Below are 26,087 nucleotides of genomic sequence, written 5' to 3'. Positions count from 1 at the left end.
GATGAGCACATAACCTAATTTTTATGGGACAGTCCCAATTTTTGTGAATCTGTCCTGTGTCCTGCAAAGCTATGCGAAAGCAAAACCTGCTTGAAATGATTAAATCATTTGGATAAGGAAAAAACCTTTTATGCTTCACAACGTAGTTTCGTCACACAATCAGTGTGTTTTTCTCTTCCTGCAGAACAAGATGGGAAAGGTGGTAACACACCAGCATTTGGAATCCTGAACCCTATGCCTCTCTTGAATACACCAAAAACCCAATAAAATCAAAAAGGGCTGAACAGAGAGTTTTATTCCATATTTTCAGTGGCATCAGATTGTAAAAAGAGCAAATGTAGAACTGTTTTGCATATATGGTAATTCAGTTTGGCTTTACAGGATTTTTTTTAAAGATAAATGGTTTACTAAAATTATTCAGACTTTTCAAGTAAATATACTACTTAGTGCCACAAACCAGAAAAGAATTCATCATTTTGAGACCAATTTTAGGGGAAATTTTGAGAAGAGAAAGCTATGAATTTATTCTGTATCAGCTCAGCACCTACAGTACTCGCCATAGGCAGGAATTCAGATAGTCCAAGATCAGATCTATGCCCAAAGTGCCATGAAATTTAGACAAACAATTTTATTAGGAGTAATGTAGAGCTTGAAGAGTGATTAGGATCCTTTTAATCCGAGGATTATTCTTTATTATTTTTTGTATTGCACTAGCATCAAAGGGTCCCAGTCATGCTTTTCCTGAAATCTGAACTGTGAAGTCAATTGTCAATCAATTTCATATTGAACATTATAGGCCTCATTATCCTCTCCCACCAATTTTACAGCTGTGTAACTCCAGGGACTTCAATGAAGCTAATCCCAATTTACACTGGTGTAAGTGAGAGGAGAACTGGGCTTTGCAAGTCTGCCATGATTTGAGAAGAGTGTGGTAAAAATACCACCACAGCCAAGACATTACAGTATCATGCACTGAAATTCCCTTGCCCCATACTTTTTCCTATAAATGCCATAAAACAGAAGCTATCTGTGAAATGGGTTTTAAAAGGCCTCAGGCTACCTTGAATGAGCTGCCTCTGCATTGTTCCCAGACAGGATCCTGGTTGCATTCCGCTAACGGACTTTTTCAGAGGACACTACTCACCATGTAGGAATCTTCTCATCTGGATGATCCTAGGAGCCACAGCATGTCTTCCCAAGGTACAGGCCAGATTTCCAATCATGCTGTGTGCAGGGATGGCACTGTCAGGAGAGCAATGCCATGTCAAATGAAAGTAGTATAGAAGGCAGTGACCTTATTGTTTCCCAAACTGCTTGTTAATCATGAACTGCAGCTCGGCTCCCTGTGAGCTCCAGATTGAGAAAACAAGTTGTATGTGTTGTAGAGGATGGGCTAACAGACGGAAAAATCCTATGTATAGATGAACTGGGGTTTTGGGTGCCTTAGACAAAGTGGTAAGCAGTATGGTAAAATGTGCAAAGAAAGAAACCTGCAGACAAAGAGAAAGCCAGTTGGCAGCAGGGTCGGTGCAAGGAAGTTTCGCGCCCTAGGCAAAACTTCCACCTTGCAGCCCCCAGCCCTGCAGCAGCTCCCCTCTGCCCTGAGGTGCCCTCCCCCCCACGGCAGCTCCTCACCCCCCCGCGGCAGCTCCCAATCCCCAGGCCCGGGGAGCCCTGCGGTACCTCCCCACCCTAGCTCACCTCTGCTCCGCGTCCTCTCCCAGCACGCTGTCCTGCTCTAATTCTCCTCTCAGGCTTGCTGCGCCAAACAGCTGATTGGCACCGCAAGCCTGGGAGGTGGGAGAAGCAAAGCAGTGACTGCACGTTGGAACCCCGGGCTGCCGGCAGTGGCGCGCTGACCCCGGGGAACCCCTGGGCTGCTGGCGGCAGCACGCTGACCCAGGGGAACCCTTGGGCTGCCGGCGGCAGCTCAGACTCCCTCTCCCTCCCAGGACAGTGGCCGCTCAAACACTTAAAAAAAAAATTGGAGGGCGCCGCTTTTTGGCGCCCTCAAATCCTGGTGTCCTAGGCAACCACCTAGTCTGCCTAAATGGTAGCACCGGCCCTGGATGGCAGTTAGTAAATACAGAGAGACAGACTAGCTTCCTCAGAAACAAGAGGGCTGAATAATCTCTTACTTTATGTAATCACTACATAAAAAGGTACAAAGGGCTGGAAATGGGGAGTTTCAGTTCAACTCTAACAATAGTTCCTTCAGTCCTTCTCCAGAAGCTATTCTTTTCTCTGAACAACTTCTGTTAATGTCTGTGAAACTATTCCTTCATTCTAAAAAACTTATATATCTAAATAGAAAGTTAGTTCCATAGAAAGAGATGGGCTTGTGGTGAAGGCAATGGACTGGGAGTCAGGAGCAATTCTTGGCTCCTTCACAGACTTCCTGTGTGAACCAGGGCAAGTCTCTTAATCCTCTGGGTCTCGGTTTTCCAGCTGTGAAATGGGATAATACTTCCTTTGTCTGTCTTGTCCAGTTAGACTGTAAATTCTTCAAGACAGGAAGTGTCTTTTTACTATGGGTTCATGCAGTGCCTAGCACAGTGAGGCCCTGTTCTCAGTTGGGACCTCTAGGCACTACTATAATAGAAATAATTAATAATAATTAATATATACACACTCAGTAGGTGATTTTTGATAGAATCTCAGAAATCCACCTGTAAGGAAGGAATGGGTCTGTTTGGTATAAAGGGGGGAATAGTTCTTACAGACATTCTCTCTCAAGCCATCAAACATCAGTTGCCAAGAGAGATGAGACATTCCTGACCTAAACAGTGGGCCAAATCCAGATGTCAATACTCCTCTTTTAATTTGTACTTACTAAAACAAAACCTCTATTTCATTAAATGTTTGGAATCAGATATGATCTCTGGGGAGCAAAATCTCCCTTCTATATATGTGCTCTTTATTAGATCTGTGCTAAACTCCAACAGTTTGGGATCCCCAAGGGTTCACACAAACTTTCTAGTTTTGAGTTCTTAGCCTGCCACCCACAGGCCAAATTCAGCCCTCGTGTAACTCCTTTGAAGACAGTTGCATATCAGGTCACTCCAGTTTTGTGCTGAGTTTCCAGTTTTAAATAAGCCCCCAAACTGAATGTGAAACATCAGCTGAAATTGCCAAGTTGCACCTGTTTGGGAATCAAAACCAACTTGTTTCCACTCAAAGCCCTACATTACCTCAGGTTTACTAGAAACTATTCAGCCAACATTCACTTAATATTCAGACTAGGTTTACTGAGAGATTTTTGAACGTGGCAGACATTTTAGCAAACCCTGCCTGAACTTTTGGTTTATAACAAAAGATATGAAGTTTCATTACAAAAGTTTCACACAGTTCTAGTTTAAACTAGCTGTTCCCCAAGTAACCCTCCCGCAAACCCTCCCAGCCAGAAGCTCTTTGTTATGTACCATCAGCATTTTGATTTCATTAAGTGGCGGACTGGTATGTTGTCAGTCTCTTACCTCTGGGTTTCTGTTTGACATACATGGGCTGTTGTCTGCACTAAATTGTCACTCAAGCAGTTCTGCAGGGAGGTGGGACTGGTGGGGCTTGCAGCAGAATTGGCTTGAGCTGTTCCGCATTCCAGCCACATGCTCCACACTGAGATAGTCTATCATTAACAGCCTAAGCAGCTGGTGCTCTGCAACTGGTCCCTGCATAGGGGATAGGAGAGAATTTCACAACTGAATAGGGATTTCTTTTGCTAACTCGGTGCCAAATATTTTCCCCTTTTTTCACATCACTTTTTTTTTTTCACTTTTCACGTTCCTTTGTTCTTTGTATAGGTTTTAAACATGAACTTAGTGCTGGTGAAAGTCAGTAAATGGAGAGCCCTGGAGATTTAAGTTCTACTTATTTATCCACAGACAGTGCAGAAAGTAGCAATACAAGCTTCCTTTACAGCCCTACCAACATAGGAGGTGTTAAACCCACCTTTGGAGGAGAGCAGGTAATTCACTCTAAATGCCCGTTCAGTCCTTGAATGCTCCGCAAGGAATGTTGCTGGAGTTAGTGCCAGGTTTGGTTATACTCAGAGGTGAAAGTAAGCCAGTACGGTCTGGTATGGCGTACCGGCAAGAGCCAGTACACCGTGCCGGAAGCATCGACTTCCACGGCGGGGATTGAAAGGGCTCTGGGCTGCCCGCAGCTGCAGGCAGCCCAGAGCCCTTTGAATCCTGGCCACGGCTCTGGCGGCCGGGCTGGGGCTGGGATTTAAAGGGCTCAAAGCTCCCCGCGGCTGTGGTCAGCCCAGAGCCCTTTAAATCCCGGCCGCGGCTCCAGTGGCAGGGCTGGGGCCGGGATTTAAAGGGCTCAGAGCTCCCCGTGGCTACGGCAGCCCAGAGCTCTTTGACTCCCGCCACAGCTCTGGCGGCCAGGCTGGGGCCAGGATTTAAAGGGCTCCAGGCTCCCCTCAGTGGCAGGAGCTCTGGGCCCTTTAAATCCCTGCCCCAGTCCCACAAAGCTTGGGGTTCCCCCTAGTGGCCAGAGCCTCGGGCCCTTTAATTTGCCCCTTAGGCTCCCAGTCACCTCTGCAGCTAGGAGCCCCTGGTTGATTTAAAGGCTCTGGGTCTCCCAGCCACAGCTAGTTCCCCAGGGCCTTTAAATCTTGAGAGGACACACCTCTTCCAGATGAGACCATGCCTCTTCCGGATGAGGCCACACCCCCTCAGGACTCCAGCAGTACCAGTAAGTCCTGTAAGTTGCTTTCACCCCTGGTTATACTTTTTCTGACGTGGATACCTGTCCCCTGGGACATTTACAGAGAATACAAGCTCATTTCACAAAAGCCACTGGATAGCTCTCAAACTGTAATGACTTTCAGACCCTACAGATCTGAGCTGGATTCAGACTTGGAACTAGAATTGAAGTGGTCTTTATCCCCTTCCAAAATAAAAGCTTACATGTAGCTATCTAAAACACAGTGTTTGTTTAGATGAATCAAATAAAAACCTCTAGAAAGAACTAAACAATTAAAATAAACAATATGTCATATTTTCACGAGATTATATCAAATTTAAGGTCAGGGTGGATCTCATAACTTTTACAAATGTCTCCAGGTGACCTCTGAGTTGATCAGAAATATGTCTTTTTATGCATCCTTTCTTCCCTTAATCCATTCTGACATTGAAGGTGCAGTTTTTTTTCTTTCATCTCCTTTGTCTTGCTAAAGACAAAAGGCATAGTTAATGTTAGTCCCAGTGTCACTGGCCACCTGTTGCATTTTCAGACTGATAGTTCATCCATTTAATGTTGGTTTTTGTATTAAAAGATTGTTTAAATCCGCTCAGAAGATGCTGAAAACTTTAAAATTCAGTGGAAATTTAAAATCCTGTCATAATCAGGCTTAGCTCCAATTCATTTCAAGTGGAGTTGCATCCACTTATGCTAGGAATTAGTTTGCCACACATATCTCAAAATCTAAGGCCCTGATCCTATCCTGAGCTCTGTATGGGTGACCGCGTGCATGGAGCCCCACTGAAATCAACTGGGCTCTGTACAGGCAGAGGGGTCCACCCATGTAGTGCTCAGTGAAGGATCAGGGCCTATATATGGATATGATAAAACAAGTGCAGTCACAAACAAAGTGTGCGAAAGAGAAGTCATTCTTTAAGGGGACATCACAGTTTCTCAAACACCATGAATTTTAGTCTGGAAATTCCAATCTAAATTTAAATCTACTTTAAATTCCAAGTTAAAGTTCCACTTTACAGAACAAGCAAACAAATAAAGTCGAAAGCTTTGGGAAGATACAAATATACAGAGTCACGCACACAAATTCTGCCCTATGGTACCTTCCTGAGCACAATGAGTCACTCTAAGTTAACCTTATTCATCTATATCACAGGTTTCTCTGATTAGTGACCATCAAAAGGACCTTACCAGAGTCCCCTGTGATCATTGATCCAATCCCAAGCTCTTAGGCTGGAGGAGGTTCTACACAAGCTGCCTTATCACTGGACCCATCTTTTTCTTCTGTGTACTTTTTTTCTGAAGGGGATGCTAGTCTGCAGCCTAGGGTTAAACACATGTTACTATCCATTACTTTTGTTAGCAATCCTTTTATCTGGTATGAATTATAATCTCATGGGATCCATCCAGTACAGCCACAATCTTTCTGTGCAACTTCCATGCAGAACATAAAAGTAACTAAAGTAATCAGTAGCCTATTATTTCTATACCAAGTAAGCAGTAATATGTAACTGATTCCACTGAAACTCCATAATCAGTAAATCCTAGAAGATTAATTTGGAAAGTAACATATATGCCTTGCAGTTACCCTTTCCAAATAGAGCTGTCTACAATTTTGCTAATGATAGCAGTAGTGTTTCCTTCTCCCTCAACTGTTTCAATAAAACACCTCAAGAAAACTGCATGCAAAAATATGTACATGATCCAATTCTGACTTGCAAACACTGCAAGGGAATTTAACTGCAGGGAAGGATAGGATGTGCCCACAAATATAGTAAGTTGACATTGCACATTTCTTGAATTAATGTAATCTTTTGTGGGGAGTATACGTAGTTCATTTGCTTTATTTCACATTCAGGAAGGTCTTCTTGGAAACATGACAGTACTGTAGAAACTTAGCTGGGCTATCACTTTATTTTTTAGAGACACCAGGTGGAGGTAATATCTTTTATTGGACCAACTTTTATTGGTGAAACAGACACGCGTTCAAGCTTACACAAAGCTCTTCTTCAGGTCTGGGAAAGGTACTCAGAGTGTCACAGCCTAAATCTTTGCAGGCTACCATACAAATCAATTTGGAAATCAAGCTGCATAACCAGTTGTTGACCCCTGTTCTAGTAAATTGACACTTTTGCCAAGGCTGTTCTCATTCAATGTGACCTCAGCATGCAGTTCATCATATCAGGAAATCCGAGTTTAACAGTTCCGAAGAAAATGCAGCCTTCCGTGTATGTTTTCTTCTGTTATTTTTCTCCCCAAACCAAATGAAAACCATTCTCTCTGTGGGTGTCAGAATTGCAGCTCAGCTCTGCAACTTAGCCATGTAAAGCACAGGTGTCACTATACTACCCTGGTCATGTGCTGGTAATCTTACACTTCTTGTAACCTTACACCTCAGATATCTGGAGTACATATTTTAGGTTTGCCATAACGAACATATGAACTTTCGTGAACAATACTGGGAGCCCAGTTCTTCCCTCAGTTCAATTTAAAGCCGTTAGGCTTCATAATCAGTGAAAGAGAATAAATGACTTTGATACTGAATACTCCTCCATATAAGAAGCAGACTAGCAGCAATGTTCTAGAGAGAACAGAAGCTTCTGGGATGGGGAATACAGTGAGTAATGTCAGAAGGACCAGAGACAGGGGCAGGAGTGGGGTGGAGAGTCTAAAAGACAGTGACAGCTGGAGTCAGTCAAAGAGAGGAAAACTGTCAGTTGGGAGCCAGCAGATCAGACTCTAAACTGAAGTAAGTTGTTTCCCAAAGCCCTAAGGAAAGGGAGTTTGCAGCTAGAACTGGTTGGGAATTTTCTGAGGTATTCATTGGAAAATGACAATTCATTGAAAGCAAAATGTTACACAGAAATTAGGGCTGTCAAGCGATTAAAATGATTAATTGTGTGATTAATCGAACATTTAAACAATAATTGAATACCATTTACTTAAATATTTTTGGATGTTTTCTACATTTTCAAATATATTGATTTCAGTTACAACACAGAATACAAAGTATACAGTGCTCACTTAATATTTATTTTTGATTACAAGTATTTGCACTGTAAAAAAACAAAAAAAAATAGTATTTTGCAATTCACCTAATACAACTACTGTAGTACAATCTCTTTATCATGAAAGTTGAACTTACAAATGTAGAATTATGTACAAAATAAACTGCATTCAAAAATAAAACAATGTAAAATTTTAGAGCCTGAAAGTCCACTCAGTCCTACTTCTAGTTCAGACAAACAAGTTTGTTTACATTTTAGGAAATAATGCTGCCCACTTCTTGCTTACAATGTCACTTGAAAGTGAGAACAGGCATTCTCATGGCACTGTTGTGGCTGCTGCTGCAAGATATTTACGTGCCAGATGTGCTAAAGATTCATATGTCCCTTCATGCTTCAACCTCCATTCCAGGGGACATGCGTCCATGCTGATGAGAGGTTCTGCTCGATAATAACCCAAAGCAGTGTGCGCCAACGCATGTTCATTTTTATTATCTCGGTCAGATGCCACCAGCAGAAGGTTGATATTCTTTTTTGGTGGTTTTGCTGTTTCTGTAGTTTCCACATTGGAGTGTTACTCTTTTAAGACTTCTGAAAGCAAACTCCACACCTCATCCCTCTCAGATTTTGGAAGGCACTTGAGATTCTTAAAACTTGTGTCAAGTGCTGTAGCTATCTTTAGAAATCTCACATTGGTACCTTCTTTGCATTCTGTCAAATCTGCAGTGAAAGTGTTCCTAAAATGAACCACATGTTCTGGGTCATCATCCGAGACTGCTGTAACATGAAATATATGGCAGAATGCAGATAAAACAGTGCATGGGACATACAATTCTCCCCCAAGGAGATCAGTCACAAATTTAATTAACACATAATTTTTTTAATGAGCGTCATCAGCATGGAAGCATGTCCTCTAGAATGATGGCCAAAGCACAAAGGGGCAAACGAATGTTCATGTTTAGCATATCTGGAACGTAAATACCTTGCAATGCCGGCTACAAAAGTAGGAGCGTTGCCAGCAGTTCGAGGGAAGTGATTACTGCCCTCTATTTGGCACTGGTGAGGCCACATCTGGAATACTATATCCACTTTTGGGCCCTCACTATAGAAAGGATGTGGAGAAATTGGAGAGTCCTGCAGAGGGCAACGAAAATGATTAGGGGGCTGGGGCACATGACTTATGAGGAGAGGCTGAGGGAACTGGTCTTATTTAGTCTCCAGAAGAGATGAGTGAGTGGAGATTTGATAGCAGCCTTCAACTACCTGAAGGGTGGGTGTGATGTTATTGACATGAACTGTGACCATATAGATCATTGTTGCAACCAAAGTCATATAGTTGCACCAAATCTTGTACAAAAGAGGTCAAGTAAGATGTCTATGAAAAGGTTATGATTTGCTGGTTATGATTTTGCTATCTCTATGAATGTATCATTTTTGTATTTAAAGTTATAAGTATTGGCTCTATACTGTATTTCAAACTTGTGCTATGATTCTGGGTGACACCCCAGACAATTTGGCATCAGCACTGCCTAGCCTGTTTGATGGCCCATTAAGGACCATCAGCTATACAAATGACCCATTGAGAGAGGGCAGATACACTTTGTTACTCAGCAAAGCATGCAGGGACATGCCTATGGACAGAACTCTAAAGTTTTTCCATGCCATGTGCTGGGTAGCTTTTGTTTGGAACAAAGGAAGCACAAGCCACATGGCAAAAGGACTGTAAAAAGCAGCTGCACCATCTCCATTTTGTCTTCAGTCCTGCTTCTTACCTCTGGAGGAACTTTGCTACATTGAAGCTCTGAACAGAGAACTGAATGACCCATCCAAGCTGTGGATTTGAGTCTGCAGTTTATTCCATCACTGCTACAAACCTGAACCGAGAACTTTGCCATTGCTGTATGTAATTGTTGACTTTGACCATTGTTTGCTTTCATCTATATTTCTTTTTTTGAACAAACCTTTAGATTTTAGATTTTAAAGGATTGGCATAAGCATGATTTATGGGTAAGATCTGACTCAGAGGTGAAAGTAACTTACAGGACTTACCAATACTGCTGTAGTCCTGAGGGGGGCGTGGCCTCAACTGGAAGAGGCGTGGCCTCAGCTGGAGGAGTTGGGGCCTCTCAAGATTTGAAGGCCCTAGGGCACCGGCTGTGGCTGGGAGCCCCAGGGCCTTTAAATCAACCTGGGGCTCCCAGCTGCACAGATGGCTGGGAGCCCCCGGGACTCAGGGGCAAATTAAAGAACCCAAGGCTCCAGCCCCTTTCAATCCCCACCACAGCTCCGGCAGCTGGAGCCGCAGGCAGGATTTAAAGGACTCTGGGCTGACCGCAGCCGCGTCAGCCCAGAGCCCTTTAAATCCAGCCCCAACTCGGCTGCCAGAGCTGCGGCAGTGTGTGTGTGGGTGTTAAAGGGCTTTGGGCTGACCGCAGCTGCGGTAGCCCAGAGCCCTTTAAATCTGGCCCCAGCCCGGCCGCCGGAGCTGCGGGTGGGGGGTTTAAGGGCTCTGAGCTGCCTGCAGCCGTGGCAGCCCAGAGCCCTTTAAATCCGACCCCAGCACAGCCGCCCGAGCTGCAGGTGGGATTCTAAGGGCTCTGGGCTGCCCGCAGCCACGGGAAGCTTTGAGCCCTTTAAATCCCCCCCGCAGAAGCCGGTGCTGTCTGGCATGGTGTACTGGCTCTTGCCAGTACGCTGTACCGGACCGTACTGGCTTACTTTCACCTCTGATCTGACTTGTATATTGTCCTGGGTCTGCAGCTTGGTCCTTTGGGATCGGGAGATCCTTTTTTCTTTTACTTGGATATTGGTTTTCATAACCATTCATCCCCATAAGGAGCGGTGCTGGTAGTGATAAAGGGAACAGGAGTATCTGAGGGAATTGCTTGTATGACTTCTGGTTAGCCAGTGGGGTAAAACCAAAGTCCTCTCTGTTTGGCTGGTTTGGCGTGCCTTAATAGTAAAGGAACTCCAGCTTTGGGCTGTAACTGCCCTGCTCTAAGCAATTTGTCCTGAACAAGGAGCCGTGGTCTCAAGTTGCAGTGGGGGAGGTCTAGGTTGGATATTAGGAAAAACTATTTCACTAGGAGGGTGGTGAAGCACTGGAATGGGTTACCTAGGGAGGTGGTGGAATCTCCATCCTTAGAGGTTTTAAAGGGCCTGTTGACAAAGCCCTGGCTGGGATGATTTAGTTGGGGTTGGTCCAGCTTTGAGCAGGGAGTTGGACTAGACGACCTCCTGAGGTCTCTTCCAACCCTAATCTTCTATGATTCTAAGAAGAGGGCAGCATTATCTCCTGTAAATGTAAACAAACTTGTTTGTTTTAGCGATTGGCTGAGCATGGAGGAGGACTGAGTGGACTTGTAGGCTCTGAAGTTTTACTTTGTTTTGTTTTTGTACACTTTTTGATTTCAGTTACAGCACAGAATACAATATATATGAAAATGTAGAAGAACATCCAAAATATTTAATAAATTTCAATTAGTATTCTATTGTTTAACAGTGTGACTAAAACTGCCATTAATTGTGATTAATTTTTTTAATTTCAGTTAATTTTTTTAAGTTAATCACATGAGTTAACTGCAATTAATTGAAAGCCCTAACACAAATGTTTTTATTAACTTCTGATGAAACACATGGAGCTGTCCATAGGTTTCCCTCCAGTTCACAAGGACGTCCAGGTGTGCAGCTCCAGCGCACCCTGCTTTGCAGGGCTGCCCCAAGGTCAGAGATCCCTGTGATGCCAGAGCTTCTGGGTTCCCATTTCTGTGACAGAGTATCTGGAAGCCCGGGGAACCCCAGCTCCCAAATTCTGAGGCTCCTGGTTCAGGCATGGCTCACTGGGCTTCTAGGCTTCCAGCTCCCTATCAGTCCATGCTGCCAGGGAGCTGGGAACTTAGAAGCCCCTTAAGCCACGACTGAGCAAGGAATCTCAGAGGCTGGGCTCCCTGGCTCAATTTTGTTTCAAAACTTTTGAAATGGATAGTTTCTAACATTGCTAAATGATTTTTTTCAGACTTTCCCTTCCACAAGAAATTCTGAAAATTCTACTTTCGGTTCAAAAGAGGACCGGATCTTTCTGCAGAATTTCCTACAGAATGTAAGTTCCAACTTTCAATGACCTCCAATAACAGGAAAAAACTGTTTTTAAAAGTATGTCCTGCATGACTATTTTACCTATAATTGTAGGTAGTCCTATCTTAACCCAGATTTCTAATCTCTGGGGTTTGGGTCTCAGCAAGTTCCCCAACAGTCTCTGTTTCCCCCAACCACCCCCCATCTCCATGCCCTGAGGCAGGACCGGCTCTAGCAATTTCGCCGCCCCAAGCACGGCGGCACGCCGCGGGGGGGCACTCTACCGCTCGCCGGTCCCATGGCTCGGTGGACCTCCCGCAGGCTTCCCTGCGGGGGGTCCGGTGGTCCTGCGGCTCCGGTGGACCTCCCGCAGGCGTGCCTGCGGATGCTCCACCGGAGCCGCGGGAGCAGCAGACCCTCTGCAGGCACGCCTGCGGGAGCTCCACTGGAGCCGCCTGCCACCCTCCCAGCAACCGACAGAGGCCTCTATTAATGCCCAGAGCAGGTACAGCATGGGCAGCATCTGTGTGGGCTTCCCAAGTGGCTGGCCAGTGTGCCTCCCCAGTTCTAGCATGAGAGGATTATGATGCTTCTGTGCTAGGATGACCAGGCATCCTGATATTTAGGTGTTTGTCTCGCAATTTCTCTCTGCTGGCAACACTCAGTTTTTTTTTCTCTGCCAGCGGACCCCCTCCCACGTGTCCCGATATTCTCTCCCTCTCATCTGATCACCCTATTCTGTGCACATTGAGGCTGTGGCTTCCCTGATGCTGCGGACAGGGTGAGGTCCCTATCTGGCTGCCGCACCTGTGTGGCTGACAATGTGGCAACACCACACTGTGGTGTACAGCACTGTGCACAGGGCTGACACATTGGAACCCCTCCCCAGGGGTGTTAGCTCCGCTGGGGCCCCAGCAAACGTGATGTGCTGGGCCTCAAACTGCCCTGCAGCTCCTGAGCCCAGCCCCTGCCACTGGGGCCACTGCCTAAGGCAGCCCCCTGTGCCACAGGCTAAGCTCCGTCCCGCTGCTGCCCTGGGGTCGGGTCAGGCGGCCACAGCCAGCCAGGCAGTGAGGAGGCTGGGGATGGGGGTGGGGGGAGAGCGGGCTACGGAGATCGCCGAACCCTTTCGCTCCTCGGTTCCCGCGGCTTTCATTCTACGGGCGAGTGGGCGTGGCCAAATGGTTCCAAGCGCCCCGCCCACCGAGATCGTGACCGCGCCCCTCCCGGCCTCACACGTCGCGCTCCTGAGTGGGCGTTACTAATGCGCCGATCCACCAATCAGCGTTGTCCTTCCGAGTGGGCGGTTCCACGGTGTGTTCTTCCCGAGCCTACGCCTGCCCGCCAGGCCCCCCCCCAGCAAAACAAAGGGGCGGGGCCACAGGGGTCCCCACAGGCCCTCCAGACTCGTTCGCTCGCCCTCCCTCCCCCGCCTGACCGGAAGGATGTGCTCCCGGAAGTTCCGGTGCCGTCGCTGTGTGGGATAAACAGTAATGGCGGAGGCTGCGGCTCCGGGAACAACAGCGGCAACACCGGGAGCAGCGGCCACGGCCTCCAGCCCCACAGCCGCGCCTCCCGCGCCGCCGGCTGCAGCGGGGTCAGGAGGAGGCGGCGGCTGGACCAAGCAGGTCACCTGCAGGTAACGCGCTTTCAGGGGAGCGGAGTGGCACCGGGGACCCCTCGGGGCTGCTGCCCTTCCCCCGCCTGCGTCCCCGGCGGCTGCAGCCGGGCCGGCTCCTTCCCAATTCCTGCCCCCACCTCGCCTCTGTCTGGGCCCCCCGGGCAGCGGTCCGGCTAGGGAGGCATCGTCTCTGTGTAGCCTTGCACCGCCGTGACTGTGCCCAGGAGGGGCCCCCGTCAGACCGGGCTCCGCCTCTAATCCAGCAGCTCCCCACCCATCCCGGCGCCGGCCCGGCCGCTGTACAATTGGTCAAACTTCTTATGTTGTTGTGAAGAAGCTGGAGCTGCCTGCCCTCTGGGCGCTGCCGTGTAAACGAGAGTGAGGAATCGGATCTGCTCTCTGAGGCTGAGGGAGGGAGGGAGGGAGATTTTTTTTTAAATGCCTCCCTCCTCTCCAACATCTCAGTGACCCAAATTTGCCAAAGCGACTAGAGATTTTGCTGATCCAATTGGAGATCTCTTAAAGAGGTCTGTTTTTTCAGAAAATGTTGGGTGTGCTTACAGTTTAAACATCAGGCTCTTTTAAGGTATCTCAAACTGGACATCCAAAAATCAAAATAATACAAATGGCTCGATGTGATGAAAAATCCAGTGTGTTTGGGTTTTGTTTGTTTGGATTTTGTTTTAAATCGGAGGCAGACCTTATCCTATCTCATTCAAGTTGGAATGGTGGGAGAGAAGTAGGTATTGCCCAAGAAGAAAATACCAGCTCATGTAAGATGCATTTAATTTCAGCGTCTTCCAAATGGAAAATGCTGAAAGATGGAACTTGCTGCAGCAGACGGGTGGGGAAGGGTTGACAGGGTGTTCTTCCTGGCTGCTGGTTTACCTGGTTCAACTGTGGGAATGACCTATTCTGAGTATCTCTTTAAAGTGTCTGGGCAGGTAGTTGCATGGAGATATTACTATAGTTGAGCCAACTGGCTGTTCTTGGTTCGACAGCAGGAGCTGTTTCTTTGTGTGGGATTATGTCCCACCAATGATGGATGCACATAGCTGTCAGGACACAATGTGGAAGACCCACAGTGATGATCCAAAGAAGACGATAAATGCAGGAAATGTAAAATGTGGGAGCATTACATTCTCGGTTTCAGATATAAATAATGTAGCATTTACTAAAATATTGGATTTATGGCTGACCTGCCCAAAGCTTGACATTTAATAAACAATGACACAGGAGAAAGCTACAAAAAAGTAGGGAAATTTCTCACTTTTGCAGTACATTATGTCGATCTTTGGCACGCTGTATGATTCTTTTATATAATTTTGCTTCCTTCAAGCTTATTTTATTTCTGCAGGACCATCAGAAATACAGAGATTTGACACATTCTGCTGAGACTTTTTCAGTGTACAGAAATCTGCAAATCATAAACTCTACAGGGCAAGATTGGCAGGATGGGCTACTTTTGAACCATCTATTGTAGGGATGCTTGCAAGTAGCAATATTTCACATTTATTTCTGTTTTGGTAATTCACAATAATTAAGGTAAAAATCAGGTCATACTGCAGTCTGCAATAATTCAAATACTACAATATACACAGCAAAACGAAAATTCAAGCTGATAGCTGGGCTCATTCTTCTAATTTCTTGGCATATAAATATGTTTGACGTTGCAAAGGTAAAGAAGTATTCCTCTCTTGGATTAAGAGGTAGATTGTGTCATTCTGCAATACCATATTCCTTGTTGCTTTGTACAACAATTAAACAAAAGAGCCCATTCTCTAAGTTAGAAGACATGCAACATTGCAATTGCTATCAGAGAGTGTAGCTTGGAGTGTTTTGCCCATTAATAACAATAGTTCTGTAAGTGTACACAGAGCTTTACAAACCACAAAGATGCTTCAGGTTCCTGACCTGAAGAGTTCATAATCACTTTCTGATAATAAGGTACGCAGGATGACAGTCCAGTCATGAGCAGGTCTATGAAAATTTTCCTGTGATCTTTAATGCTTAATATTTTGTTCTGATAATCAGAATTGATGTGAGTGGATGTTGTTGTAGTTCTAACTCTTATTCTGAGAGGGGAGAAATGTATTTCATTTCACAAGCTAATTTTTTAGCTTTGCTGACTTTAAAATCTAATTCTAAGTGGAACATACAACACTTGTTTCATTAAAGTAGGGGTGTGAAAATTTGACATATCACATTTTACAGTCACTTCTTTAATTATAAGTGGGATTACCAAAAAAAACATAGAGAAAACTGAAGAGTATTTTGACAGCGACAAATAATTTCCTGTCTTGAAAGTCAACTGCTGACTCTACTAGAGAACATTAAGTAATGATATCAGACTTTTAGCAATTAGCAAGAGAAACACTGTCGAGTTTGATCTAAACATTTAAATAAAATCAGTTGTTTAGAAAGTAAGAATGTCAAGTTATACAGAAGCATAATTAAGGAACTGCTCAGCTTGCGGGCAAAGTCTGCTGAATTGCAATTAAAATGGGCATATTTAATATACTGTAGTAAAAATATTCCAAAACCATGTGGGCAGGTAAAATAGAGAACTATTCTTGGGAGGGAAGTATAAAGAACAAATTCTAGCTTTGAATCGCATACCGTCTGTCTCTTCTCCTGTATATCTTCTAGTAGAGCAAATGTACCCTCAAAACTATTATCTGAAAATAATACAGTAGAACCTCAGAGTTAAACATCTCCTGAATGGAGGTTGTGCATCACTCTGAAATGTTCGTAACTCTGAACAAAGCACTATGGTTGGTCTTTCAAAAGTTTCCAGCTGAACGTTGACATGATATAGCTTTGAAACTTTACTATGCAGAAGAAAAAGGCTGCTTTTAATCATCTTAATTTAATTGAAACAAGCACATAAATGGTTTCCTTACCATGTCAAATCTCTTTTTTAAAACTTTCCCTTTATTTTTTTTTAGTACTGTAGAGTACTTGCTTTTTTTTGTCGCTGCTGATTGCATACTTCTGGTTGCAAAATGAGATCTGTGGCCGACCGGTCAGTTTGTAACTCTGATGCTTGTAACTCTGTGGTACTACTGTAAGAAGCTAGCTAGGAAGCTGGCTGACGATGTTTCAGATATTTGCTGTTTTGAAAGTGGCCTGGAGTGTCTACAGCCTGCTATTATAAATGGTGTTGATATTTAGGATTGAATATCTCCATGCTGAGTGATGGGCAGCTGTAAAACGATGTAACTACTTGGACAAGGAAAGCTAGGTCCTGTAAGAGAACTGGAAAACTGGTCTGTTTAAAATAATGTGAGCCAGGGCCATGTCTGACTCCTTGGAAGGTAAGAGGTTGTCTCATTTGTGCTATTAGTGTAGATGTTTTGGGGTACCTCTAATGGAAGGAATCTCAGATCTGATAAGATTACATAGTGGGAAAACAAATGTTGAATTTTGGGGGAGTATTGAGGGCTGGCTTGTACATTTTTGTAAGTGTGCTCTTAGCATAGACTGTTGGGTCTACTCTACTCTGTTCACAAGTGAAACTCCCATTAATCTCAAAGGCAGTTGAACATGTGTCATAAACAGATAGCTAAGGGTTAATGTCTCTTTCACCTGAAGCACCTGACCAGAGGACCAATCAGGAAACCGGATTTTTTTCAACTTTGGGTGGAGGGAATTGTGTGTCTGAAGTCTTTGTTTTCCGTCTGCCTGCTTTCTCTGAGCTTTGGAGAAGTATTTCTACTTTCTAGTCTTCTGTTTCTAAGTGTAAGGACAAAGAGATCAGATAGTAAGTTCTATGGTTTCTTTTCTTTGGTATTTGCATGAATATAAGTGCTGGAGTGCTTTGATTTGTATTCTTTTGGAATAAGGCTGTTTATTCAATATTCTTTTAAGCAATTGACCCTGTGTTGTATCATCTTAATACAGAGAGAACATTTGTACTTATTTTTCTTTCTTTTTATATAAAGCTTTCTTTTAAGACCTGTTGGAGTTTTTCTTTACTTCAGGGAAATTGAGTCTGTACTCACCAGGGAATTGGTGGGAGGAAGAAATCAAGGGGAGATTTGTGTGTTGGATCGCTAGCCTGATTTTGCATTCCCTCTGGGGAAATAGGAAAGTACTTTTGTTTCCAGGATTGGGAACGGAGAGGGGGAGTCCCTCTGTGTAGTTTCACAGAGCTTGTGTCTGTGTATCTCTCCAGGAGCACCTGGAGGGGGGAAGGGAAAAAGGATTATTTCCCTTGGTTGTGAGACTCAAGGGATTTGGGTCTTGGGGTCCCCAGGGAAGGTTTTTCAGAGGGGCCAGAGTGCCCCAAAACACTCTAATTTTTTGGGTGGTGGCAGCAGGTACCAGGTCCAGGCTGGTGGCTAAGCTTGGAGGTTTTCATGCTAACCCCCATATTTTGGACGCTAAGGTCCAAAACTGGGACTAAGGTTATCACATGAGTGGCAGCTGGTGGGATATAGACAGAATCCAGAAGCCAGTAGAAATATTATATTTTTCTTTTCTCTGCTAAGGGCTTTTTAGCAGAGAGAAACAGTTGGTTTTAAAAGGGAACCAGAGAGAATTTTTTTTTTCTCTGCTCTCGCTGGCAGTTTGTGGCTTGCATGTTAAGCGAGAAGCCATTAAGAAACTGTTGAGGGTCTTTTGTCATGCAATAGCCCTCCCATTAGGAGGCAAGTACCAGCACTTATATGCATGCAAATAAAGTGGTTTTTCTGGTTTCCCTTCATTGAACATTAGCTAGAGAGAGAAAAGGAAAAAAGCACTGTTGCTAGGCAGACTCCAGGAGGGAACAGAGCCTGCAGTTCAGAAGATAAACACCGGAGGGCACCCCAACACAAGAAAACAGGAACCATGACTTCTAAGGCAAAAATTGACGCCGAAGAACAAATCAAAGAAGCTGAACACAGGCGACAACTGGAAATAAAACAAAAAGAGATGGAGATGAAAGAAAGAGAAGAACAAATCAAACAGGCAGCACACAAAAGAAAACTAGAGGAAGAAGAGTTCGCCCACCGAAGGAAACAAGAAGAAGAAGAGTTGGCCCACCGCCGAGAAATGGAAAAGCACCAAAAAAAGAATGAAGAGAAGGAAAAACAGAGAAAACATGAACTGGAGTTGGCAAAAGCTGGGCTGCCTGTGCCAGCCAACCCTAACAACCCGGCGCCAAATATTGCTCCACAGCACAGGAAATTTCCCACCTACAAGGCAGGTGATGACACCGAGGCCTTCTTGGAAAATTTTGAAAGAGCCTGTCTTGGGTACAACATCCCCGAAGACCAGTACATGGTAGAATTGAGGTCACAGCTCAGTGGACCTTTAGCAGAGGTGGCAGCTGAAATGCCTAAGCACCAAATGAATGACTATAAACTTTTTCTAACCAAGGCCAGATACAGGATGGGGATAACCCCAGATCATGCCCGTCGGCGCTTCAGAACCCAAAAGTGGAAACCCAAGGTGTCATTTCCCAAACACGCCTACTACATTGCAAAAAACTATGAGGCCTGAATAACAGGAAACAACATTCAAACCTTGGAAAAACTAAACCTCCTCATACAAATGGAACAGTTCTTGGATGGTGTTCCTGAAAACATCACACGGTACATACAAGATGAAAATCCCAAAAATATCGCTGAGGCAGGGAAGATTGGAGCCAAATGGATGGAACTGGCAGAAAGCAAAAAAGCTACTGTCAAGGGGAACGATTACCCCAGGGGGCACACAGACCATAAACCCTACAACCGAGGACAGCCAAAGACCCCACATACCACCCAAGTAAAGCCACAGATACCCTACCCTTCAACCTCACCAGTCTCCAGTAACTCACCTCGGCCCAGTGACCCATCAGATGGAAGATGCTTTAAGTGTAATGAACTGGGACATATCAAGGCCAAGTGTCCCAAGAACACCATGCGAGTGCAATTCATTACACCACCATCACACCAAAGATCCCCAGGCCCGGATGCCTCTCAAATACCCTTGGAGCGAAGGGAAAATTTGAGAGTGGGCGGAAAGAAGGTTACTGCGTGGAGAGACACGGGGGCACAAGTGTCAGCTATCCACCAATCCTTCGTTGACCCCAAATTCATCAACCCAAAGGCCAAAGTTACAATTTACCCCTTCATGTCACAAGCTGTAGACTTGCCTACAGCTCAACTGCCTGTCCAGTACAAAGGCTGGTCAGGAATGTGGACTTTTGCAGTCTATGACAATTATCCTATCCCCATGCTACTGGGGGAAGACTTGGCCAACCAGGTGAGGCGGGCCAAGAGAGTGGGAATGGTTACACGTAGCCAAACCAGGCAAGCTTCCAGACCCATTCCTGTTCCTGAACCGTCCACAGAGGCCCCGTCTGTGTTACCAGAGACCCAGACAGAGGTAGTGGACCCGGATTCCATGCCTACCACTGAAACAGCCACAGCATCTCCAGTCCCAGGCCCGGAACTGGAACAGCAACCAGCACCAGCAAGTGCAACTACATCTTCAAACTCAACGCCAGAGGGCGCCAGCGAGCCAAAACTGGCAGAAGCAACAGACAGCCATACCCAAAAGGCTCAGCCAGAGCCTGAAATACCCTCAGGTGCACCAGCGGAGAGCGGTTCACCAGCAACGGAAACAACCCCATCACCTACATCGCTTCCAGAGGGACCAAGCCCAAGTCCACAGTCTGAGGAAGAACTGGTAACCCCAGCCTCAAGGGAACAGTTCCAGACTGAGCAGGAAGCAGATGACAGCCTTCAGAAAGCTTGGGCGGCGGCACGGAGCACCCCACCGCCTCTCAGCTCTTCTAATCGATCCCGGTTTGTTATAGACCAAGGACTTTTATACAAGAAAATTCTTTCTGGTGGACACCGGGAAGAATGGCAGCCGCAAAAACAGTTGGTGGTTCCAACTAAGTCCCGGGAGAAGCTCTTAAGCTTAGCCCATGATCATCCCAGTGGCCATGCTGGGGTGAACAGAACCAAGGACCGGTTGGGGAAGTCCTTCCACTGGGAGGGGATGGGCAAGGACGTTGCCAAGTATGTCCGGTCTTGTGAGGTATGCCAAAGAGTGGGTAAGCCTCAAGACCAGGTCAAGGCCCCTCTCCAGCCACTCCCCATAATTGAGGTCCCATTTCAGCAAGTAGCTGTGGATATTCTGGGCCCTTTCCCAAAAAAGACGCCCAGAGGAAAGCAGTACGTACTGACTTTAGTGGACTTTGCTACCCGATGGCCAGAAGCAGTAGCTCTAGGCAACACCAGGGCTAACACTGTGTGCCTGGCCCTAACAGACATCTTTGCCAGGGTAGGTTGGCCCTCCGACATCCTTACAGATTCAGGGTCTAATTTCCTGGCAGGGACCATGAAAAAACTGTGGGAAACTCATGGGGTGAATCACTTGGTTGCCACCCCATACCACCATCAAACCAATGGCCTGGTGGAAAGGTTCAATGGAACTTTGGGGGCCATGATACGAAAATTCATCAACGAATTCTCCAATAATTGGGACCTAGTGTTGCAGCAGTTGCTGTTTGCCTACAGGGCTGTACCACATCCCAGTTTAGGGTTTTCACCATTTGAACTTGTGTATGGTCACGAGGTTAAGGGGCCATTACAGTTGGTGAAACAGCAATGGGAGGGGTTTACGCCTTCTCCAGGAACTAACATTCTGGACTTTGTAAGCAACCTACAAAGCACCCTCCGACACTCTTTAGCCCTTGCTAGAGAGAACCTAAAGGATGCTCAAGAAGAGCAAAAGGCCTGGTATGACAGACATGCCAGAGAACGTTCCTTCAAGGTAGGAGACCAGGTTATGGTCTTGAAGGCGCAACAGGCCCATAAAATGGAAGCATCATGGGAAGGGCCATTCACGGTCCAAGAGCGCCTGGGAGCTGTAAACTACCTCATAGCATTTCCCAATTCCTCACTAAAGCCTAAAGTGTACCATGTTAATTCTCTCAAGCCTTTCTATTCCAGAGACTTACAGGTTTGTCAGTTTACAGTCCAGGGAGAGGATGCTGAGTGGCCTGACGGTGTCTACTACGACGGAAAAAAAGACGGTGGCGTGGAAGAGGTGAACCTCTCAACCACCCTGGAACGTCTGCAGCGGCAACAAATCAAGGAGCTGTGCACTAGCTTCGCCCCATTGTTCTCAGCCACCCCAGGACGGACTGAACGGGCATACCACTCCATTGATACAGGTAATGCTCACCCAATTAAAACCCCACCCTACCGAGTGTCTCCTCATGCCCAAGCTGTTATAGAACGGGAGATCCAAAACATGCTACAGATGGGTATAATCCGCCCATCTACCAGTGCATGGGCATCTCCAGTGGTTCTGGTACCCAAACCCGATGGGGAAATACGCTTTTGCGTGGACTACCGTAAGCTAAATGCTGTAACTCGTCCGGACAACTATCCAATGCCACGTACCGATGAGCTATTGGAAAAGTTGGGACGTGCCCAGTTCATCTCTACAATAGACTTAACCAAGGGGTACTGGCAAGTACCGCTAGATGAACCTGCCAAGAAGAGGTCAGCATTCGTCACCCATGCGGGGGTGTATGAATTCAATGTCCTTCCTTTCGGCCTTCGAAATGCACCCGCCACCTTCCAGAGGCTGGTAGATGGTCTACTAGCTGGACTGGGAGAATTTGCAGTTGCCTACCTCGATGATGTGGCCATTTTTTCAGACTCCTGGCCCGAACACCTACTACACCTGGAAAAGGTCTTTGAGCGCATCAGGCAGGCAGGACTAACTGTTAAGGCCAAAAAGTGTCAAATAGGCCAAAACAGAGTGACTTACCTGGGGCACCAGGTGGGTCGAGGAACCATAAACCCCCTACAGGCCAAGGTGGATGCTATCCAAAAGTGGCCTGTCCCACGGTCCAAGAAGCAGGTCCAATCCTTCTTAGGCTTGGCCAGATACTACAGGCGATTTGTACCACACTACAGCCAAATCGCTGCCCCACTGACCGACCTGACCAAAAAGACCCAGCCAAATGCAGTTAAGTGGACTGATAAGTGTCAAAAGGCCTTTACCCAACTTAAGGCAACGCTCATGTCTGACCCTGTGCTCAGGGCCCCGAACTTTGACAAGCCATTCCTAGTAACCACGGATGCATCTGAGCGTGGTATAGGAGCAGTGCTCATGCAGGAAGCAACAGATCACAACTTCCATCCTGTCGTGTTTCTCAGCAAGAAACTGTCTAAGAGGGAAAGTCACTGGTCAGTCAGTGAAAAGGAATGCTATGCCATTGTGTACGCCCTGGAAAAGCTACGCCCATATGTTTGGGGACGGCGGTTCCAACTACAAACTGACCATGCTGCACTAAAGTGGCTTCATACTGCCAAGGGAAACAACAAGAAACTTCTTCGTTGGAGTTTAGCTCTCCAAGATTTTGATTTTGAAATTCAACACATCACAGGAGCTTCTAATAAAGTTGCTGATGCACTCTCCCGTGAGAGTTTCCCAGAATTCAGTAGTTAAAAAGTGTTCTTAAAATGTAAAAGTCTGTTAGTTATATACTTAGTAGTATATGTAAAGGTGCATGTGTTGTAGTAATCTGTTTATTTTAAAGTTCTAGAAGGAAATCGCCGCCAGTGAGCTTCCCCACTGTCTGCAATTTGGGGGGCGTGTCATAAACAGATAGCTAAGGGTTAATGTCTCTTTCACCTGAAGCACCTGACCAGAGGACCAATCAGGAAACTGGATTTTTTCAACTTTGGGTGGAGGGAATTGTGTGTCTGAAGTCTTTGTTTTCCGTCTGCCTGCTTTCTCTGAGCTTTGGAGAAGTAGTTCTACTTTCTAGTCTTCTGTTTCTAAGTGTAAGGACAAAGAGATCAGATAGTAAGTTCTATGGTTTCTTTTCTTTGGTATTTGCATGAATATAAGTGCTGGAGTGCTTTGATTTGTATTCTTTTGGAATAAGGCTGTTTATTCAATATTCTTTTAAGCAATTGACCCTGTGTTGTATCATCTTAATACAGAGAGAACATTTGTACTTATTTTTCTTTCTTTTTATATAAAGCTTTCTTTTAAGACCTGTTGGAGTTTTTCTTTACTTCAGGGAAATTGAGTCTGTACTCACCAGGGAATTGGTGGGAGGAAGAAATCAAGGGGAGATTTGTGTGTTGGATCGCTAGCCTGATTTTGCATTCCCTCTGGGGAAATAGGAAAGTACTTTTGTTTCCAGGATTGGGAACGGAGAGGGGGAGTCCCTCTGTGTAGTTTCACAGAGCTTGTGTCTGTGTATCTCTCCAGGAGCACCTGGAGGGGGGAAGGGAAAAAGGATTATTTCCCTTGGTTGTGAGACTCAAGGGATTTGGGTCTTGGGGTCCCCAGGGAAGGTTTTTCAGAGGGGCCAGAGTGCCCCAAAACACTCTAATTTTTTGGGTGGTGGCAGCAGGTACCAGGTCCAGGCTGGTGGCTAAGCTTGGAGGTTTTCATGCTAACCCCCATATTTTGGACGCTAAGGTCCAAAACTGGGACTAAGGTTATCACAACATGCTTATAGACGCAGTGCGGAGCTGTTGAATGTGAAGCAGCAGGAGGAGAAATGGCAGAGAACTGTGCCTAGTTATGTACTAAGTGGACTGGAAGAGAAGGAAACAGTTTGTCTTCAATATACAGAATGTAGCCTATTAATTTCTGAAGGCCAAGCTGTTTATGTGGAATTAAATAAACTAGTGATCTGGTGTGTGTTTGTTCTTGTTCGCAATTTGCTCAGATGAATGGATGAGTTATCTAGTCATGTCATTTTGAAAGCACCTGCTGCCATGGTACACAAGTATCACACCGATCAGTGTCAGTATTGCCCAGCCTAATGACCATACATAATTACTTGTATATAAAGGTATTCAAGCCCACAGAATTTTGTTGTGTAGTAGAAATAGACCTGGAATTATATGGTTTATCAGACGCATGCAACCACAAGTTAATAGTAGGCTATCAAAAGTTGCTCTCTGATAACTGCTAACCTGATGTGCTCTAATGCAAGCTTTGCAGAAAAACTGTGATATTAGCTGTGGATGAATGATGATGCAAAGAGTGATGGGGCGGAATTCATTCTGTTTCAGTAACTTTCTAGTGACCTGATTTATTTATTTATTTCCTGGTGAATTTCTTGATTTTTAAAGCTAAATGTATGTGCACTTCTGTACTTCCAAGCTTTTGTGAACGTGTGGAAAAAAATAGTTTGCCTAAGTTCAATTTGCTAATAGGGTTCAGTAGTAGAGAATTTTTGTTGCCATTGTTTTGAGATTTTTATTGTACCTTCTTAGTTGGGGTAAAAAGGCTTGGTTCTTGCTTTGAAATTTTATTTTAGTTCTAGTAAAACAAGCCTGAATCTTACCATGAAATGTGACAGGACATAATAGTCTTCCTAAACAAAGATGATTACTGGCTTGTCTCAAGAAGCAGTTTCTTTGATCTTAAATACTCATGAGAAATGCTTCTCTTACCCTAAGGAAGTCCAGAGCAAGTAGTTTGCTCTGACGGATGTTTTAATCTCTTGCATTATGTTGAAGAGCTTAACCTCAGATGGATATCAGCTATTAGGCAGATGTTCTCAATCCGTGGTACAAAATGTAATATTGAAACACAGACGAAAAGATTTTTAAGGTTTGAATATTTTGAGGTTAGGGAGCAGGAGGAGGAAGAAACAAGATTGAAATATTCTAGATAACTATTCTAGATGAGTTGTGGTGTTGTCAGCAACCCTTCATTACTGTGTGAAACTTTGGGATGGTTATCCACAGAGATTCAAGACTTGTGTATAGGGAACTCACCCTCTGCTTTACAGCTTGTGGTAAAGGTTTCTAGTTGTTGCTTTGGAATTTTATAGTGGAACTGCATCTATCTTAATACCTTCTCTGTGTAAGACCATATGCCCTGTAGATCTGTGTTCTTTTTGATGTTGGGTAGTCACTGAAATGCGTGCGGGTAGAAATGAAAGGAGTAATGGTTACTGTTATAAACATACAGCTAAGGGTAGCATAAAATCCCTCTTTACCCTGTAAAGGGTTAATTTCTCTTTTACCTGTAAAGGGTTAAGAAGCTCAGATAACCTGAGTGACACCTGACCGAAAGGACCAATAAGGGGAGAAGATAATTTCAAATCTGTGGGGGGAGGTTTTAGTCTCCAGCCAGCCAAGAAACCAGGCAGGAAAATTACATCTTCTTAAGTCTTTCTGAACTAAGCATCTAGTCTTGCAGAGATAGTAAGTAATAGCAGAAAAGAAATGTTAGTTTACCTTTTAGTTTAGCTTGTGAATTTTCCTTGTACTAAGAGGGAGGTTTATCCCTGTTTTTGTAGCTTTAAGATTTTGCCTAGAGGGGAAATCTTCTGTGTTCTTGAGTCTTTTGCTATTCAGTAAAGTACTTACCATCCTGATTTTACAGAGATGATTCTTTTACCTTTTCTTTAATTAATTAAAATTCTTCTTTTAAGAACCTGATTGATTTTTTTCATTGTTCTTAAGATCTGTGTTGGGTCTGTGTTCACCTGTACCAATTGTTGAGGATATTATTCTCAAGCCTCCCCAGGAAAGGGGGTGTAGGGCTTGGGGGGCGGGATATTTGGGGAAGGTAGGGCTCCAAGTGGCCCTCCCTAAATGTTTGTTTAAATCACTTGGTGGTGGCAGTGATACTAAGTCTAGAAAGGAATTTGTGCCTTGGGGAAGTTTTAACCTGAACTGGTAAAAATAAGCTTGGGGGGGGGTCTT

General features: G+C 45.1%; 2 protein-coding genes across 4 annotated transcripts in view; one reads left to right on the top strand and one right to left on the bottom strand.

Annotated features, from left to right (window-relative positions):
• Window positions 1-3,645, bottom strand: part of LOC127031558 (uncharacterized) — a 52,728-nt gene extending 49,083 nt beyond the window's left edge. The window contains exons 1-2 of the mRNA XM_050918491.1: window positions 3,477-3,645; window positions 1,145-1,242 (exon numbers count right to left, since the gene is read on the bottom strand). Of these exons, the coding sequence (XP_050774448.1) occupies window positions 1,145-1,242; window positions 3,477-3,607 (229 nt within the window). The 5' untranslated portion in view covers window positions 3,608-3,645. The remainder of the gene's footprint in view (window positions 1-1,144; window positions 1,243-3,476) is intronic.
• A 9,586-nt stretch (window positions 3,646-13,231) lies between these two features.
• The window catches only part of MKRN1 (makorin ring finger protein 1), a 34,632-nt gene continuing 21,776 nt past the window's right edge, over window positions 13,232-26,087 (top strand). For 2 of the 3 annotated variants that reach the window (XM_050918833.1, XM_050918829.1), the window contains exon 1: window positions 13,232-13,422. In XM_050918833.1, the coding sequence (XP_050774790.1) occupies window positions 13,277-13,422 (146 nt within the window). In that variant the 5' untranslated portion in view covers window positions 13,232-13,276. The remainder of the gene's footprint in view (window positions 13,423-26,087) is intronic. The other variant, XM_050918837.1, reaches the window with a different exon arrangement.

Source organism: Gopherus flavomarginatus, chromosome 1, assembly GCF_025201925.1.
Source record: "Gopherus flavomarginatus isolate rGopFla2 chromosome 1, rGopFla2.mat.asm, whole genome shotgun sequence".
Taxonomy (NCBI): domain Eukaryota; kingdom Metazoa; phylum Chordata; order Testudines; family Testudinidae; genus Gopherus; species Gopherus flavomarginatus.
This window is presented reverse-complemented; position numbering and strand designations above follow the sequence as displayed.